At 44.0% G+C, this 20,585-nt stretch overlaps 1 protein-coding gene across 1 annotated transcript in view; it reads left to right on the top strand.

The window, feature by feature from the left end:
• LOC124613119 (nephrin-like) overlaps positions 1-20,585 on the top strand; it is a 651,915-nt gene that overhangs the window by 411,671 nt on the left and 219,659 nt on the right. The window contains exon 3 of the mRNA XM_047141732.1: positions 9,910-10,121. Within this exon, the coding sequence (XP_046997688.1) occupies positions 9,910-10,121 (212 nt within the window). The remainder of the gene's footprint in view (positions 1-9,909; positions 10,122-20,585) is intronic.

Raw genomic sequence — 20,585 nt, 5'->3', positions numbered from 1 at the left:
TAAATAGTTTAGACAAGATGAGAATAGAAGCTTTCGAAATGTGGTGCTACAGAAGAATGCTGAAGATTAGATGGGTAGATCACATAACTAATGAGGAAGTATTGAATTGAATTGGGGAAAAGAGGAGTTTGTGACACAACTTGACTAGAAGAAGGGATCGGTTGGTAGGGCATGTTCTGAGGGATCAAGGGATCACCAATTTAGTACTGGAGGGCAGCGTGGAGGGTAAAAATCGTAGAGGGAGACCAAGAGATGAATACACTAAGCAGATTCAGAAGGATGTAGGTTGCAGTAAGTACTGGGAGATGAAGAAGCTTGCACAGGATAGGGTAGCATGGAGAGGTGCATCAAACCAGTCTCAGGACTGACGACCACAAGAACAACAACAACATTGCTCATATGAGGTACCAGGTTTGGGGCTGACAGCCTTGGCCTTGAGCCTCTGAGAAATGTCGGATCGTCAGATCCTAGGTAGAGACACCAACAAAATGATACATCGTTTCGAACACTTCCCTCTCACCATTAAATACGCACTCCTTAGCCACATTGTCTATTTATAGGTTTTTATCACTATAAGGAAATAATTAATGCATTATCTCTCACAATACAGGAACTGATACGGTTCTACGAGAGAATTCTTAAACTTCAATTATTCGTACTGAAATTACACGGACAAAAGGTGCTCTCCGAGAATTTTGGAAATGATTGTAGTTTCACTGCATATCTTAATCTTGAATTATACGTTTAATTGCTGAATTCTAGTTACGGAATTACAAAGGTATTTGGTACAACGTTAAGTCTTCTGACACTCCTTCAGTGCAATCGTTATTTCTGAAGCTCACGTCTCAAATAAATGGGCAGCGGTATGGTATAAGACAGTCAGTTTAATGATGGGATGTTAAAGTATTCGTCAACCCGGGAAAGCGCGCTGGAGCCCTTGAAGCGGGTCATTAGAGTCTGTGACTCATTCGATGTGCTCGCACGTCCCCTTGGGGACCTTTCCCCTTTGCTATCACCACAGACCCTCCGGAATTATTCCTCCCGTTCCTTCTGGTGCAATTACGACCCCTGCTGTGAATTTTTCTTCACCCTGTCGACAGCCATCCTGCTGCGTAGCCATCATTTCGCCCCACGGAATTCATCTTCCAGGAGAGTCTCGCAAATAAAGGTTCTGCTGCAGTATCAGCAGATGTATTGCCCCTCTGCACTATGCGCGCTATAAATGCTGGAAAATGGCAGATATAGACTAGAAATATTTGAAAAAGTCGTTCAAAGTTCAAGCCAGGATTGCTGATCCTCCTTGTCCTCATAATTCAGTATAAGTCCACCTCATTTTGTTTTTGATTTCACTTTAACGTAGCAGCACTGTATTTATCCTAAAAGTTAAATTTCGTGACATTTATAAGCCACGAAAAAGTCATATTATTTAATTTTTTCATCAAATAAGAAAATCTGTTCGATAGCCGGTATTTTCACACATATAGGTCCGAGATAGACTATCGTCAAGTACGAGGGACGTTCTATAAGTAAAGCAACAAATATTTTTCTGGCCCAATTGCGGTTGAAAAAATTCGGAATTTTTTTGTTGGACATTGTGCTTCGGCCCTTATAGGTTCATTAAGTTCCGATAGATGGCGGCGCTGTAAGTAGCCTTCAAAATGGCGTCTGTAGCAGATGTGTGTTCCAAGCAGAGAGCTGTCATTGAGTTTCTTTTGGCAGAACACCAGAGCATCGCTGATTTTTACAGGCGCTTGCAGAATGCTTATGGAGACCTGGCAGTGAACGAAAACGCGGTGGGTCGTTGGGCGAAGCATCTGTCATCATTGCAACAAGGTCGTGCAAATCACTTCGATATGCCGCATGCCGGCTGGCCGCACACCGGTGTGCATCTCGCACCATTCGACATTCATCGTTTTGGTCCAGTGAAGGATGCTCTCTGCTGGAAGCAGCACGTGCATGTTGTCCTTCCAGTAAGGTGGCGAAGGCTATCATATTGAACGGAGGTTTTGTTGAAAAGTAGGGTTTTGTAACCAAAAGAATGAGAAATATTATTGTGTACTGGAATCCTGAATAAAACAAACATGCTTTCAGAAAAAGAAATGTGTTGCATTATTTACTTAAATGCCCTCGTGCATTCCAAATCCTACTATATACACTGTCGTTCAAAACTTAAGGACGAAAGTAAATTTCACATGTGTCACTGCTACGTAACATAGCTCCATGAAACTGGAACCACACATGGGAACAGCTAGTACAGTATGGTACTGAAAGGAACAGAAAGAAGTACGCAATGAGACCAACAGCGATGACATTTTTGTTTAAAGACAATAATGACACTCAAGTCACTGCGATTTTTGATGGTCCCCTTGACATTACAAAAGGCGGGACATGATTATTGATAGGGTCTGTGACATCTCGGATTGCAAAGCATACTCTGCAACATATTACCATGCTGGCCACAGGTCCGGTAAGAGGTTTTTGCTGTTGGGTGTTGAGTTACTCAACCAGCGCGTTTGAAAACTGTTGGACGGTCGTTTGTGCATGTGGACATGGTTCAGAACGTCTTCCCAACGCGTTTCATATGTGTTCGATGGGCTTTAAGTCAGGAGACGTGGTCCATTCGTCGAATACCCTGTTGTTCCAAGAGGTGCTCCACCAGCACTGTTCGGTGTGGTCGCGCATTGTCATCCATGAAAATGAAGTCAGGGCCTAATGCACCCCCAAAGGACGAATATTGGCAATGAGTACAGTGTCGCAATAACGTTGGTCAATGAGTATGCCGTGTTCAAAGAGATCAGTGCGGCATGCAACATTACAGCTCCCACGCACCATAACATTTGGACAACCCAAACGATAATGTTCGACATCGTTCCTGGGTACATTGTTCCTACTTCTTGCCTGTGAGAGTACTCAATGCTCGACTGGACCAGCGGCCCAGATGGAGACCACAATGACACCCCATTCAAAGCCCTATGGTGCTCGAAGTGCTGCCTCTCACGAATACGCGGCCTTCAGTGATCAGTCAACACCTGACCCTGTTCAACCTCTCTACCATGCCTTGTAACAACACAAAACACGAACATCACTAACATACGCTGGTGGCCGTTCTACCTGTCACAAAGAATTGCTGCTCTAATTATTTTCATAGGCGCCGAGGGTATGTACGTGTCTTCTAGGTGCTTATTTTATTTTTCAGGTAGTGTAAGTTTAATAACTGACTCAGATTTTCACTGACTGGACGTGGGAAGGCACTTGATGTGACTTCGGTTGCCCTCTGCGGAAACTTATGCTACGCATTTTTCTCCGAACATTCCTGATATAACTGAGTTTCTGACACCCGCATTCCAACTGGAGGCAATTATGATTCACAGTGGACTGTCGATCTGTGTGCATACGGCACTGCGGAGGTGACTAGATTTCCGTTCGTCAGACGCTTTTGGTTGAACTTGTGGCAGATTACACGTGTTCCAACACCGTCTCTGTGAAAATGAATATCAATCGTATACACTGTGGACCACGGGCACCCGAAGTCTTATGTAATCTACGATATACTATGACCCACTCATCGTGTACCGATTAACATCCCACATTCAATGTCGGTTGTCTGCCGACGAACTGCCATGATAATAGCTGTAGCTAACTGTCTGTGTCAGGTTGCCCAGATATCGTATCATCATTCACGTCATTCGCCGCATCCAGTCGCAACATTTGGGCTTCATATACAGCACATCTTCAAATGGGGCAACCTTTCCCGTGAATTGGGTTTATTGTAGTTCACGGTCAACTGAAAAGTGTGCTATGGTATCAGTAGGTCGGTCGTGTTGTGCTAACACATGTGGAGTACGCTACCTGTGAAACCCAGTGAAGTATGATCTGCTTTGTACTGTTCAAACACAGCTGACCCTCACATCTCCTTAAATTCTTTCCTTATTTGCCGACACATCTTTGCAGGTAACCGGTTTCGACCGTCTCGAGCAGTCCTCCTATACGGCTTCTGGATTTGAAAATGGCACGGTCGAAACAGGCCATCTGTAAATATTGATGTGATTATGTCGGATAAGGAATCATTTTAAGCATTTTAGCAATCACAGTCGTCACCAGACGATTTAAAAATAGTGTCGTACCTTATCAATAGCTTCTCGTTTGTGACGTGTCGTACAGGGGACACATCCGCCACACCGAATAGAGCACGTAAAACAAAATCAGCCTACTACAACACCAAGAACGCCATCAGGTTTCCAACTCGATGAAAGCAAAACTAAGTCAAGAGAATATTCTGGGAAAATTCCCACAGGTTGTTAGTAGCAATGTCTCCCCAGTTTCTTTATTTGCAGAAGTGAGAGTCTCACAACGTATGCAGGAGAACTCCTGTAAAGTTTCTAGGGTAGGAGATCAGATATCGGTCGGTACTGGTAGATGTATAGCATGAGGCGTGAGTCTTGGGTCGTCCGTGGACATATGAGTACCGATCCGGCACACACTTTTAATGCCACAAAAGTTTCAACATTGCCTTTATTTAAGCTACCACAAACAATTGAAAATAAATATCCACAGTAAACTTTTATGTGAAATTATTCCTATCCTTATCTACCCTAAAACGTCTAAGTCATGAATTGTTTCCTAATTGGCAAAGAAGGTAAATCGATCACAAAGTCGTAATAATTCTCTGCGTCTGCTGGCCGAGCGTTCTCTGCTTCCACCGGCTGCGAATACTAAAGGGCAAGTGTCACGTGGCCAGCTCGAGCACTGAATGTTTATGTCAACCAATCAGCGCCGTTGCCTCTCCTCACGTCACTTTTGCTTTTAATGCAAGTTCTGTGTGGCATATAAAAGTCGGTTAAGTTTCCCAGATGATCTGATGAGACACCGACTGTCTTCGCCTATTTGTCTTGAATTTAGGAAACACTTTTCCATAAATAGGCGATTTACAATTTGAATGCAGCGTTGTGGTTCCTTGACTCAGTTTTTGGCGAACTCTTTGTGTTTCTAGGTGCGCAGGGCCTTTTGGACCGTTGGTAGTCACGGCAGGGCGGCCAACTATTTGGTATGCCACCAGCCCATCGGCACCACCCCCATCCCCCATCCCCCATTTCAAATCCTGGCCTACGTGTGGATACAATTTTTGAGTTAGTTACAGAACGCTACATTTACCTCTCTTTACCTTATTTACGAGTTTCGTTCGATTACAAGTGACATTTTTCGATGGTTGTCTAGAAATTAAGCTCTTGCTGAGGCTTCGTTTCGTGTTCGTTTTGATTTGGTGCAATAGAACAGACAGAAACTTTTTTGTTCACTATTTCGTAAATTTTACTGTATATTTAGTTCTTTTGACATCTGGCAAAGCATCCATACAAAGATTTTAAGGTTTTAAAACGTGAAGCGCGGTGGAAACGTATGTGCTGCATGATCCTGTGCAACGAAATCGCTCTGTGTTTCAGCTACGGATTTTAAAATCAACACATTTGTGAACGTGCACTATGTAAGTGCTGTTCCAAGCTTTAGAAAATACTTTACAGCAAACCATTCTCTGTTTAATGGTAACACGATAAACATTTACAAACCGTGGCCAAGCTTCATATGAGTAACATAAACAGTATTTTCATAGACGCTGCAATGGTAAAGATGTTAGGTTACTGATGCTGTGAGAGTGTATGGGAGTGGTAAAATACGTCTTAGCTAGTGCAATGGAATTAATTCTTTGCTAATGCAATGGAATTAATTTAAAAACTACACGACAAGTTAACTTATATACAATAAATTCTAATACGCTGAATGGTTAGGATTACACTTAAAAAGGTTATATATAAGCTGTGTGCAGCATCTGCATCAAACTATGAGTACGCCGGCCGGAGTGGCCGAGCTGTTCTAGGCGCTTCAGTCTGGAACCGCGCGACCGCTACGGTCGCAGGTTCGAATTCTGCCTCGGGCATGGATGTGTGTGATGTCCTTAGGTTAGTTAGATTTAAGTAGTTCTACGTTGTAGGGGACTGCTCAGAGCCATTTTGAAACTGTGAGTAAAATTTAAATGTGGATTTGACAATAAAGTTATAAGCAATATATGCTGCTTTCTGACACGATGGGTATAAATATTTTTATGACACTACTGTTGAATTACTGTGGCTATTTTAAACTTTGCGTAATTTACATTGATTTAAGCAATGAAATGACTTCTCGGGATTTACTTAGGAAGGAGCTGTTGAATGACTCTGTTTGTTCATTCACAGTGAGATCAGGAAAAGTGTTCTTATGCTTAAGAACCTCAACCGCCTACAGAAGAGAAACCCGAAACCGGTCAAGATTTCATTCAAATAAATCTTTTTGAACTATACTTGTAGCTAGTTGTCGTTTCAGTTATAAGCCTTACTGTATTATAGCCACGGTCCTCAAAAAGTGAATTTTCGATAAAATAGCGCTAACCTCCGTATTTGTTTTAGGTTAACTCAATACAGCTATAACGTAACAATCAGTGCTGCAACTATGGCTGAAATTGGCAGCTTTTATTCTTTTTGCTGTCGGCTACAAGTTTAGGTCAGTGATAAAGTTTCTTAACGCACGAATTGTAGCGCTAATAGAAATGTCTCGTCGGCTGTGTGAGTTGTAATGGCCGAAAGCCGTGAGCTAACACACGCTGCAACACCAGTGTAGGCATTTTTCTGAAGATCACCGGAGGATCCAAAATAAAAAGGGCCGTAGGTGATGGTCCCTTCAGGACGACTTTGTGGATCTGGTATGGCAGTGCATTACGAAGAACCGTCACTCCACGGTTATGGATCTCAGCAGGCATTTTCCGTCAATATCCAGACCCTCGCTTTATGCGATTGTTACTAAGCACCTGGTGTCTAAGAAAGTATGTGTCAGTTGGGTACTGAAACATCTGTCTTACGAATGCAGAATGAATCATTTACGAGCAGCACTGTCATTTCTGCAGCCGTACAATGACGGAGTTAGTTGCTAGATATGACTGTCACAAGCGATAAGGCATGGGTTGCTCTCTTTACCCGCAAATCAAGCAGCAGTCGTTAGATTTTTACAAAGCGAAAGAGCTGAACACGGCTGCCACACCCTAGTTCCAGCCCCAGGCGGCATACTTCTGCGAAACAGTAATAAAAAGGTATCCCACGCTATGGCATAAGTCTCAGTTCTGGCAGTATATACACTGAGGTATGAGGTGACTAAAGTCGTGGGACAGTGTTGTGCACATATACACTCCTGGAAATGGAAAAAAGAACACATTGACACCGGTGTGTCAGACCCACCATACTTGCTCCGGACACTGCGAGAGGGCTGTACAAGCAATGATCACACGCACGGCACAGCGGACACACCAGGAACCGCGGTGTTGGCCGTCGAATGGCGCTAGCTGCGCAGCATATGTGCACCGCCGCCGTCAGTGTCAGCCAGTTTGCCGTGGCATACGGAGCTCCATCGCAGTCTTTAACACTGGTAGCATGCCGCGACAGCGTGGACGTGAACCGTATGTGCAGTTGACGGACTTTGAGCGAGGGCGTATAGTGGGCATGTGGGAGGCCGGGTGGACATACCGCCGAATTGCTCAACACGTGGGGCGTGAGGTCTCCACAGTACATCGATGTTGTCGCCAGTGGTCGGCGGAAGGTGCACGTGCCCGTCGACCTGGGACCGGACCGCAGCGACGCACGGATGCACGCCAAGACCGTAGGATCCTACGCAGTGCCGTAGGGGACCACACCGCCACTTCCCAGCAAATTAGGGACACTGTTGCTCCTGGGGTATCGGCGAGGACCATTCGCAACCGTCTCCATGAAGCTGGGCTACGGTCCCGCACACCGTTAGGCCGTCTTCCGCTCACGCCCCAACATCGTGCAGCCCGCCTCCAGTGGTGTCGCGACAGGCGTGAATGGAGCGACGAATGGAGACGTGTCGTCTTCAGCGATGAGAGTCGCTTCTGCCTTGGTGCCAATGATGGTCGTATGCGTGTTTGGCGCCGTGCAGGTGAGCGCCACAATCAGGACTGCATACGACCGAGGCACACAGGGCCAACACCCGGCATCATGGTGTGGGGAGCGATCTCCTACACTGGCCGTACACCACTGGTGATCGTCGAGGGGACACTGAATAGTGCACGGTACATCCAATCCGTCATCGAACCCATCGTTATACCATTCCTAGACCGGCAAGGGAACTTGCTGTTCCAACAGGACAATGCACGTCCGCATGTATCCCGTGCCACCCAACGTGCTCTAGAAGGTGTAAGTCAACTACCCTGGCCAGCAAGATCTCCGGATCTGTCCCCCATTGAGCATGTTTGGGACTGGATGAAGCGGCGTCTCACGCGGTCTGCACGTCCAGCACGAACGCTGGTCCAACTGAGGCGCCAGGTGGAAATGGCATGGCAAGCCGTTCCACAGGACTACATCCAGCATCTCTACGATCGTCTCCATGGGAGAACAGCAGCCTGAATTGCTGCGAAAGGTGTATATACACTGTACTAGTGCCGACATTGTGCATGCTCTGTTGCCTGTGTCTATGTGCCTGTGGTTCTGTCAGTGTGATCATGTGATGTATCTGACCCCAGGAATGTGTCAATAAAGTTTCCCCTTCCTGGGACAATGAATTCACGGTGTTCTTATTTCAATTTCCAGGAGTGTACATATGGTGGTAGTATCGCGTACACAAGATATAAAACAGCGCATTGGCGTAGCTGTCTTTTGCGCTCATCTGGTTCATATGAAAAGGTTTGAGGTGATTAGGGCCGCATGATGGGAATTAACAGACCTTCAAAGTGGAATGGAAGTCGCAGCCAGACGCATGGGACACTTCCTTTAGGAAATCATTAGGGAATTCAGTACTCCGAGATCCACAGAGTCGAGAGTGTTCCGAGAATATCTAATTTCAGGCACTACTTCTCACCACGGACAACGCAGTGGCTGACGGCCTTCACTTAATGACTGAGAGAGCGGCGTTTGGTCGAGTTGTTAGTGCTAACAGACAAACACAGCGTGATATACCCTCAGAAATAAATGTTAGGACGTATGACGAACGTATCCGTTAGGACAGCGCGGCGAAATTCGGCGTGAATGGGCTATGGCAACTGACGAGCGACGCGAGAATCTTTGCTAATAGCACGTCATCGCCTTCAGCGTCTCTCCTAGGCTTCCGACCATATCGGTTGGACCCAAGGCGACAGGAAGACCGTGGCCTGGTCAGATGAGTCCCGATTTCAGTTGGTAAGAGCTGGTGGTACGGTTGGAGTGTGTTTCCGACCCCACGAAGCCATGAACCTAAGTTGTGAAAAGGCACTGTACAAGCTGGTGATGGCTCAGTAATGGTGTGGGCTGCCTTTACATGGAATAGACTGGGTTCTCTGGTCTAGAGTGGTGGTCATGCCGGGTACATGGAGACCTATTTCCCAAACAAAAAGGGAATTTTTATGGGTGACAAAGTGCCATGTCACCGTGCCACAGTTGTTCGTGATTGGTTTGAAGAGGTTTCTGAATAATTCGAGCGAATTGGCCATCCAGATGGCCAGACATGAGTCCCATAGAATATTTTTGGGATACAAGTGGGAGGTCAGTTCGAGCACAAAATCCTGCACAGGCAACATTTCCGCAATCATGGACGTCTTTGTGGCAGCATGGCTCAATATTTCTGCAGGTTATTTCCAACGACTTGGTGAGTCAGTGCCACGCCGGGCGAAATAAGATCCGACACGATATTAGGAGGTATATCATGACTCTTGTCATCTCAGTGTATGTCAAGAAGTAGCTCAAACATTTCTATATGTTTTGTCATTACATTCTGTCACGTAATTACGTCTTATTTTTCAAACAGTGAAACATAATTTCTGGACTGTGGTTGTAATTATGGAGATGAAGTACACATTTAAGTCAGCAGATGAGCGACAGCGCGGCTTTGGTCTTGTGCCGGCAGCTTCGACGCGCGCGGGAAGAAGAGCCTGGAGCAGGGCAAGCACTGGACGGACGCGCAGGCGCTGGGCGGCCGCGCCAAGTTCCAGCCGCGCGAGTCGCCCGCCAAGCTGGCCGTGGAGAACGCGCGGGACGCGGACGCCGGGGTCTACCGCTGCCGCGTCGACTTCCGCAAGTCCCCCACCCGCAACTCCAAGGTCAACCTCGACATCATCAGTGAGTACACAGTCCAGTCGCTCTCTGCCAGGCATCCGCTCAGCACAAACATTTTCTTTTGTCGTAAAGAGTGATGCGATGTTCGACGCAGTAAGCGCGTTGCCGCTGTTACAAATTACGACACTCTGTAATGTCAAAAGACCTTAGCCTGGAAGGGAGAAACTCCATTTTGTCATCATTCTTCTGGGTGGTTTTATGCGACCCGCTAGGACGCCCTCCTCTGTGCCATCTACTACATCTCAGAGCAGCAGTTACAATAACGTCCTCGATTATTTGTTGGAGATATTCAGATCTCCCTGTTCTTGTACAGATTTTACCATCTACAGCTTCCTCTAACATAAAGTAAACCAATCTTTGACGTCTTAATACATGTCATATGATTCCTTCTCTTCTTCTTGCCAGTGTTTTCCACATATTCCTTTCCTCGCCGATTCTCTGGAGAACCTGCCTTTATTACCTCACCCCCTCCCCCACTATTTTTAAACGTTCTTCCGTAGCATCACATCTCAAATTCATCTATTATCTCATCCAACGAGATGACGCAGTAGGGGACGCGCACCCGCGCCCGGTCCTCCAGATTTAGATTTCCCGTGATTTTCCTAAATCGCTGCAGGTAAATTCCGGGATGGTTGCTCTGAGTGGGTACGGCCGATTTCCTTCCACGTCCTTGACACAATGCGAGCTTGTGCTCCGTCTCTAATGACCTCGATGTTGGCGGGACGTTAGACGCTATCTTCCTTCCGTCGACTATCTCCTTTTTCGGTTTTAACATATTTCATGACACGCTTCGATACAATGATGTACTTCAACGAACTGCTTGTTATCAGAAATCTCTTCTTCAAATTAAGATGCTTTCCAATACTAGTGGACTTCTGATGGCCATGAGTGCCCTCTTTGCCTTAGTCAGCTTTTTATGTCCTCCTACCTTCATTCGTCATGTGTTATTTTCCTTTCAAGATAGAATTCCTTCACATCGTCGAGCTGAGCTCCGCAGTTTTGATGTCAAGTTCAGCGATAATATCATTCCAAATAATTCTCATTAAACTAAAACAGTCATCAATCTTAAGACGGTTTCGAACAAACTGCTTTACTAGGCATGATCCTTTAGGAGGTGGTGTGCCGTTCCTTCCTCTGACCTTTGAACTAACTAACCTAATCAGTTATTGCGGGACCAACGATCTGAGTTGTGTTCCGGACCATGGAACAAAACAGCGTGTTTCAAATCAAAAAAAGATTGCTAGAAGTGAAAGAATTAGTTAATGGGGATAGAGCTGGAGGCCTCTGAATTTGTAATCTGGCCCTTTACCACCAAGACACATTAATCCACACTTTTTCTGCCTTTGTCCTACTTACTCTCAGATCATAGTACGTGCTCATTACACTGCTCATTCTGCTCAGCAAGTCCCGGGAAACTTTCTTACCTTAAGTAAGGACAGCAGCTGGGAACTGTTTACTGAACTATATTACATGAGTAATTACGTCATTTCCAGACTACTGTTAGGAATAGTAAATTTTTTGGATGGTTACTACTACTTCCAAGTAAAGACAGCAGGAGCATTTAATGATTGATTTCCCCTGGACAGCAGATCAGGTGCTGAGGTATGAACACATGGAGATGAAAATCGCTTAGTCCGTACTGATCTGTAATAAAAAACAGGGGTTTCCATTGAAGATTTCAACGCTGCCCCTTGTCATCCACGCAAGGGGTGCTTAGTAGTGCTATTACGACCGTGCAGAAAACAGCTGTAGCAAATCATATGACGTTTTTTTGAGAAGCCTGTTGTGCGTTGAGAAAGAACAACAAACACACTGAGGTTTTGTACATATTAAGGTACTCATAAAAAATTTCCATTCATACCTGTTATACCTTCTGTATATACACTCTAAGGCCAAAAAAGACACACACCCAAGACTTGTCTCAATGGGACGGAAATCGGTAGATGTGATGTACATGTAAAGAGAAGAAGTGATTGAATTTCGGAAAAAATGGTCGACTTATACAAAAGAAAGAGGCTTCACAAATTGAGCAAGTAAATAACACGTTGTTCCCCCTCGGCCTGGAATTCCTTCGTGGTGCGTCATTTAACTGAACACAATGAAACATCTTGAAAACTACACATCGAATGAAAAGAAAGTTATAATTTCAATTTGATGTTCTTGGAGGGGAACATCCAATGATACCACACTCGACACGCCACCCCACCCCGTACGTGGGTGGCGAGTGGAAACTTCGGAATCTTCAATGGGAACGCCCGTTTTTTTATCACAGACTGTGATTCTACGGCAAAATCTATATACGTTTTGTCTGAAGCATTTTATTCGTTTCGCCAAAGCAATAGAAACGAGAACACAATAGTAGTTTACAACACGCTACTCAATCGCCCTTGAATATACAGTGGCACATGGGACTCCACCGCTATGCTGCGAGGATAGGTGAGACCAGTATTTCACAACTTCTAATTGGAAACGCCATTCGCAACGTTGTATCCCTCCGAGATATCGAACAGGGGACTACTCGAAGCGCTACCGTGGCCGTGTAGTGAACTACGACGTGTCATAATAGGCAGGACACTGCGACCAGAGCTCCCGTATCGTGCAAATATAGAACAGACAGTTGCTCTAAACATTACAATACTTGCGAACTGTTTATTGCCTGCACACCTGTCTAACATTTGGCGAACAGACGTGCAACTGGACGATGAATGTTGCAACCACTGAAGAAACAGGTGAAATGATCGTGATTCACGGAGAATGTTGGAGAAATGTTGAGGCTGTCGTTGCGTTGTGTATCGAGCGTTTTTCAGAGAAATCTCGCTCTCGTTCGTCCTTTTACAAGACTGTGAACGCCGGTATATCTGGCGGCAACAGACCGGCGAGAGAAAACAAAACAGACCTGTTACTGGAGAAGCTAATGAAATATCTACACCACCGGCGGTGCATCACAACCCATGGATAAGTGCCTGCCGATTCCTCAGCGATTCTGGTATGCCAGTAGGTCATACTGTTACAATACTGCACCATTATAAGTACCATTCATATCACGTGTCACTGCTTCAAGAACTTCATAGCGCGGATTTCCATAACCGGATAGTGTGTTGCCAATGCGCATGTCAACAAATGCAAACGACCCCAGTATGCTTTGTCGAGATACTATTTTATGATGAGGCTACATTCACAAACCATATTAGCGTTAACAGGAATAACACGCATTACTGAAGTCTAGAAAATCCCCACTGGTTACGGCAAGTTGACCATCAACGTCCTTGGTCTGTTAAAGCAAGGTGTGGCAGCATGGGAAACAAACTCACTGGTCTGTATTTTATCGACAGCAAGTTCAATGGACGCAAATATCGAAAGAATTTGGAACAGGAACTATCGGTACTACTGCAGGAGATTGCCCTGGACGTTCGACATCGTAAGTGGTTTCAGCATGACCATTGCCCTGCGCGTTACGCAATTGAAGCACGGGAGAACCTATTCACACTGGTTGGTGGATCGGCATAGGTGGCCCTATTAATTATCCCGCTCGGTCGCCGGATTTGACGTCGCCAGATTTCTTTCTGTGGTGATATTTAAAAGATAAGGTGTACCAGCAAGTGTCAACAGACTATGAAGACGTGGTCGATCGCATGAGAAACGCCTGTGCTGACATTCCCGCAGATATGCTTCTGCCCCGTGTATGGTCATTTGAAAAGCGGATCACTAATTGTATTGAAGTTGCCAGTGCTAAATTTAAAAACTTACTTTAACTGGAAAGGTAGAGTAGCTTTCACCTCGAGCTACGGCCACTGTGTCGCTTCGAGTAGTCCCCTTTTTGATATGTCGGAGGAATGCAACGTTACGAAAGGGGTTTCCAATTAAAAATTATGAAATACTGGCCTGTCCTACCCCATCAGCATGGAGATGGGATCCCGCCTGCCATTGGATATTCAAGAACCATTGAGTAGCATGTCGTAAATTATTATTGTGTACCCATTCCTATGCCTCCGATTACAGTGCCATCTTTGGCGAAACGAAGAAAGTGATTCAGATACAACGTATGTAGATTTTGCCGTAGAACTGCAATCTCCAATGAAAAACGGGGGTTCCCCTTACAGATTTCGAAGCGGACCCTTGCCACCCACGCATGGGGTGGAGTGGCGGGTCGAATGTGGTGTCATTTGATGTTCCCCTTCGAGATAAACAAATTAGAATCATATATACTTTTTTTCATCCGATGTGTAGTTTTCAAGATATTTCAGTGTCTTCTATTAAAATGAACACCCTTTATATGTAAGTGTTTCAAAGTTCATTAATTCATGTTACACCCTCCTAGAGGCTGTAGAGTGTACTTAGTAGATAAAGTTTTAAATAGGAAACCATATCCGAAAACGTCATCGAACAATGCTACAGGGCGTCAAAGGTGTAAGCGCCAGCGCCTGTAAATGTGTGTATATACAGGGCGATTCCGTGGTGTTGTTACAAACTTTCAAGGATGATGGAGACTGATAAATGTATCACTCTGAGACAAGATTCCCTGATTTGGAAACGAACGAGTCGAAAGGTACGAGCCAAAATCTTTCTGATACCTCTTATAGAGGAATACATGTAACGGTACTCTTGTTGCTAATAATATAGTGCATTCAACTTTCGGTGGTGGCACTATGGACAAAGGCAAGAAAAAATGTCTAGCAAACATTGGCTCCAAAATGCATGCCTGGGGGTGAGTACTTGTTCATCTTCGTTAGTGTGAAACATCTCGTCTATTCAACAAGCGCTCATAACTTATAAAGTATGCATTTTAGAGCTCGCGTTTATCGAACATTTTTTTCTTATTTTGGTACATGCTACAACCTCTGTACGTTAGCTACCCTACAATCTTAGCATCAACAGCACCAGTACATATCTTCTACTGTCAGAGGTAACATGTCAGAAACGATTTTCGCTTGTAACTTTGGACATTCATTCCCAGTACAGGGACCGCTGCTTCGAATTGATACATTTTTTCCTTCTCTATCATCCTGGAAAGTTTGTAACAGCATAATGGAATCATCCTATATATACACTTACAGGGGCCGGCGCCCTTAACTTACACGCTCCGTAGTGTCACTGGATGACGTTTCCGGATATAGGTTATTGTGTAAAACTCGATCCACTAAGTCTCCTCTAAACCTCTAGACGCGTGTAACATGAATTGTGAAGCATCCTGTATAATACATCTTTAACTGTAGGCATGAAATATTCTCTGTAAATAGCTACGTTACAGAAATAGTGGTGCGAAGTGCATACAATGCTGAAAAGAATTATAATGGTAGACAGAAAAATTAGTTCACCAACGGATCATCAACGACACATGTACAACATCTCCAACACGCCAACACATGCCGCAAGTAATAGAAAATGTTTATTGAATTAGAAGGTGCCACGTTCAGAAGTGTGGGTAGCTTACAGCTTAAATGTGACACGTATTTTAAATATGCTACGTTTATATGAACATGTGTACGTATCTCAGACCACTAAAGGTTCTTCAATAAATTGACGCGACACGCTGGAGGTAAAGACGTAGATTTTATTTTTAGGCTGTGCAAACTTACCTTCAAACTTTTTGTTATTGCAACGCCTCTTAAAAATTCATTGTGTATAGGCATAATACTTTTGCAGCTACCTCTTCCTGCACGTTGTGAACGTTAAGCAGCAAGGTATTTCTTTATTAACGGCCCGACAAGGAAAATGACAGCTTTTTCTCTTGTTAAGACAGGAAACAGGGTACGCCATGGATAACGCTCCTTGTATTTGTCTACATTCAGAGCGAGCAGTGCAGAGGGAGGGCGAAGTTTATGCATTTACCCATCTGTGTCATTCTTTAATGAACTGTTTTAACTCAGATTTTAAATATCTCTATGACTTGGCATCCCATGTATGCCACTCTCCGAAGGTATCTTCTAGGTAATGGCTGTGCTTAATTTAAAATCAAGACCCCTAGGGGAGACTAGGACATAATCTCAATTTATTTGCTATCTCAAAAACATTCCTTGTATTCGATTCGCCCTGTACACTTGAAAATTAGTGCTTAAACACTTTAGATCTATAGTCAGTGAGTCTCCTGACCATTAATTAAGAGCATCACACAGTAAAGGAATCAAGGGGAGTATTTTATCATGTGAAAGATACAGATTCGGGCTCAACATCCAGGCATGTAAACCGCATGGTACTGCGCGAACTGCGGGAAAACGGTACTTGTCGGGTGTTCGACGAGTGCTGTGGTGTCTTCAACACACGGTGAAACCAAGGGGAAACCACGTCCAGACGTCGTGGTGTTGGGTGGCCATCACTCATTACAGATATCGGACTCGTAGGCTGAGCAGATTGATAAAACGGGAGAGGCGCCGATCTACGGCGGAACTAACATCAGACTTTGATGCTGGGAGGAGTACAAGTGTGTCTGAACACACAGAGCACTGCACACCCCTAACGATGGTCCTCCACAGCCGACGACCCTTGCCATGTGACAATGTTAACACCACACCGTCGGCAACTGCGACAGAAACGGACACGTGACCGTCGCCACTGGACGTTGGCGCAGTGGCAGTGCGATGCATCGTCTGATGAAACCCGGGGAAGGGGCTCGATGAACTCTAACGCCACGTTAGAGTTCATCGAGCCCCTTCCCCGGAATTTACGGGAATTAGGCACTTGTGTGTGCAGACGTGGTGCTAACTCTTTCCAGCGACCTACCAAGGTCTCATTGCTTCCATGTCATGACGCGTTACCGCTGTTATCCGCGCCAAAGATGGACGTAATGGCTATTACGTAACACGACAAAACTCAGTTATGTTAATGTAATGGAAAGAATCTTTTATTATCCTATGGTTTGCATCTGACTGGTTATGCTATCATCTGGAACGCCACCACGCACGATAAATTATCATGGATTGAAAATTATTCTTAGATGCATCTACATCTACATCTACATCTTCATGGGTACTCTGCAAATCACATTTAAGTGCCTGGCAGAGGGTTCATAGAACTACCTTCACAATTGTCTATTATTCCAATCTTGTATAGCGCGCTGAAAGAATGAACATCTATATCTTTCCGTACGAGCTCTAATTTTCCTTATTTTAGAGTGGTGATGGTTCCTCCCTATGTAGGTCGGTGTCAACAAAATGTTTTCGCATTCGGAGGAGAAATTTGGTGATTGGAATTTCGTGAGAAGATTCTCTCGCAACGAAAAACGCCTTTCTTGTAATGATTTCCAGCCCATATCCTGCATCATTTCTGTGACACTCTCTCCCATATTTCGCCTGCCTTCTTTGAACTTTTTCGATGTACTCCATCAGTTCTATCTGGTAAGGATCCCACACTGCGCAGCAGTATTCTAAAAGAGAACGAACAAGCGTAGTGTAGGCTCCTCAGTGGGTCTGTTACATTTTCTAAGTGTCCTGCCAATAAAACTCAGTCTTTGGTTAGCCTTCCCCACAACATTTTCTACGTGTTCCTTCGAATTTAAGTTTTTCGTAATTGTAATACCTAGGTATTTAGTTGAATTTACGGCTCTTAGATTTGACTGATTTATCGTGTAACCGAAGTTTAGCGAGTTCCTTTTTGCACTCATGAAGATGATCTCTCACTTTTCGTTATTTAAGGTCAACTGCCACTTTTCGCACCATTCATATATCTTTTCTAAATCGTTTTGCAGTTTGATTTGATATTCTGATGACTTTATTAGTCGATAAACAACAGCGTCATCTGCAAAAAAACCGAATATGGCTGCTCCGATTGTCTCCCAAATCGTTTATATAGATAAGGAACAGCAAAGGGCCTATAACACTACCTTGGGGAACGCCAGAAATCACTTCTGCAACAGGTAATATTATGATTCTGAATCACTGAAACTACTGGAAGTATTACATGCGTCTGGTGTCCATCACGCATCTGAGAAGAGACTGACACAAGTACTCATAATCTACCTATGAATTTTACACACGACAAAAGTAGCATCACTATATCGATTTATTTTCTCTATTATGTTCTCATAGCTAAAGCCTTTGCGCAGAGTGCGAAACTGATTTAAACACAATGATTGGGCTGTAACTACCTTTAAACAGTACCTAAACTTACATTATAGACACACTGGAGCATATGAGCAAACTCAAAATGAGTAACGGATCTGGCGCGAAGTGCGCTTCCATACGTTAAGTACATAGAAAATCCTACATCAAGTTGAGCTCGAATTCACAGCTATTTCTGCTGACTGCTCAGCTAATCAGCACCCAAGACAAAGAAATTCTCCAGAAATTTCAGATATGCTGCTTTAAACCAACGATAATTCCTTTTCTGAAACATGTAAAACTTTTCTAGTGCAGAACAGTTAAACAAACTTTGGAATTTCCATGGCTTAAGGCTCTTGTCCGTTTTCGCGCCAGTTGTTCTCCTTGCTGTGATACAAAGAAAGATATGTAAAAGTATCATTAAATCATTACAAAATGCGGCACGAGATAGCACCACTTTATTTTTTCTATGCATTGAAAGGCTTCTAGTTATTAATTGATTTACCCGAGTACGAAGCTGGTAGCCAGTACTCCACCTCAACCACCATATTACCATCAACTAATTAGCCCAAAATTGCCAAAATAATCATATTATCACGTGTTTCTTCATTGACAATGACTGCAAAGCACACGCTATTCGCGAGATTAGCGATTTTTTGGTTCACTGCGGAAAATGGCTAACCCCACGGCCAACGTTCTCTGCTCCTTGGCAGAGTCGCCTGACTCCCTCTCTATCTATCGAGACTCGAAACGCTTAAAGTCTGCCAGTTTCTTTGCCCAGTCTTTCCTAAACTTTCATCTTTCCAAACCATCACCCTCACTGCATCTCTGGTTAGTCTCTCTGCTACCAGTACAAACACACCGTCATTTATACTTTCACGTGGTAGGAAGGAAAAAAGGGACAAGTAAGTGTGACCATTGAAATAAAACAACACTCTTTTCCTCTCCACATGCTCATGGGGCTGGAAAGCGAGAATCTTTACGTGTAGCTACACATTCCGCCATTACGAAATTATTTTCACACAGTGTATTTCAACTTCATATGCAAATAGCCTCACGGGCTTTAATGGAACGAAACATGCAATTACGTGTCATCTGTACACAGAAATAATCTAAACTTCATTAATAAAAACCTGATATCAGCTGAGGAATCGAAAAACTTCATTAAATATTCCTCTTACAGTTATTTGTTTAGAACGTTAGCCATGTTGGAATTTTTTCTCACGACCCACAGAATTGATATCAGACCTTAAAAGCAACGTTTCAGTGTTCATCATGTTGTAACTGCGGTCTACTTCAAAATCTGTCAATTCTGAATCAGGACTGCAGAATTTTCTTCAAACAACAACAGTTTCACATTATTCCGTTTTCGCAGTGGCACCCTTTGTATGAGGACCAGTCAACAGTTTTAACAACAACAACAACAAAAAATAAAATAGGATAGTTACTTTTTTGTTTATTTTCTGGTACGTATCTACATTCCCGGTCGCACTAAAATATAAGTGTCACATTACAGTAGCTCACCGCCACACGGGCCAATACAGTATCAGTGAGCAGCGTGCTACGGCACTGTAGCTGTAGGATTTCAATGTGTGTTGTGTACCTGAAAATCAACAAAAAATAAATAAAGACTTAATTTTATTTTTTCGAAATAATAACTAACACGTAATCAATACTCCTCGTGGTTTGACTATGAAAGGAGCCCCAAAAGATTTAACCAAAGCACGTCCGCGTACTCTTGTCTTGTTTCTGGCTTCCTATATCATTCAGAAAATACTGAATCCCTCAATCCACAATAGTGGGACGACACTACATCTCAGTTTTTACGCACACATCAGATGATTAACTCTGTGTGCACTTTTTGGGTTCGCGTAAGTGCTGCTGTATATTCTGGTGCCCGGCATCATTCTGTAAAGTATTAGCTTCACGTCATTCTCATTTACACTCTCCGACTGTTTATTCCCTCTGTTTCCAAGAAAGAAGGTGAGAAAAATCAGCTTTCGTGTATTTTTTGTTAGATTTCTGCAGTCACTTCAATACAGCATTAGAGGGGAAACCGCATTCACTATTATTTAAATTATAAATGTAGTCGAAAACATAGTGACGCTTGCGGGCACCAACCGATGATCCGATTAACGACTTTGTACGGCGCAGTGGCTCCAGCAAGCGGATTCGATATTGACGGCGAAAAGTAATGCACAAACTGTTTGTAAAACGTGACACTTAATTGTTGTCGCAGTGTCGAACTGAGTAATGTATTTTGGAATACCTCGCCAGCAGTCAGCAGTGACTTTTCATACAGCTGGTTCTGTTATGCCAGTTACAATGTCAACAAAATGTTGTTCTGAAAGCCTTCTCAGCAGTTCTGTACTACTCCTATAATATTTCATCCTTGTAATTGCTGAGGCGCGCATGTATTATTAAATGCATCATA

Source organism: Schistocerca americana, chromosome 4, assembly GCF_021461395.2.
Source record: "Schistocerca americana isolate TAMUIC-IGC-003095 chromosome 4, iqSchAmer2.1, whole genome shotgun sequence".
In the NCBI taxonomy this organism is placed as follows: domain Eukaryota; kingdom Metazoa; phylum Arthropoda; class Insecta; order Orthoptera; family Acrididae; genus Schistocerca; species Schistocerca americana.
This window is presented reverse-complemented; position numbering and strand designations above follow the sequence as displayed.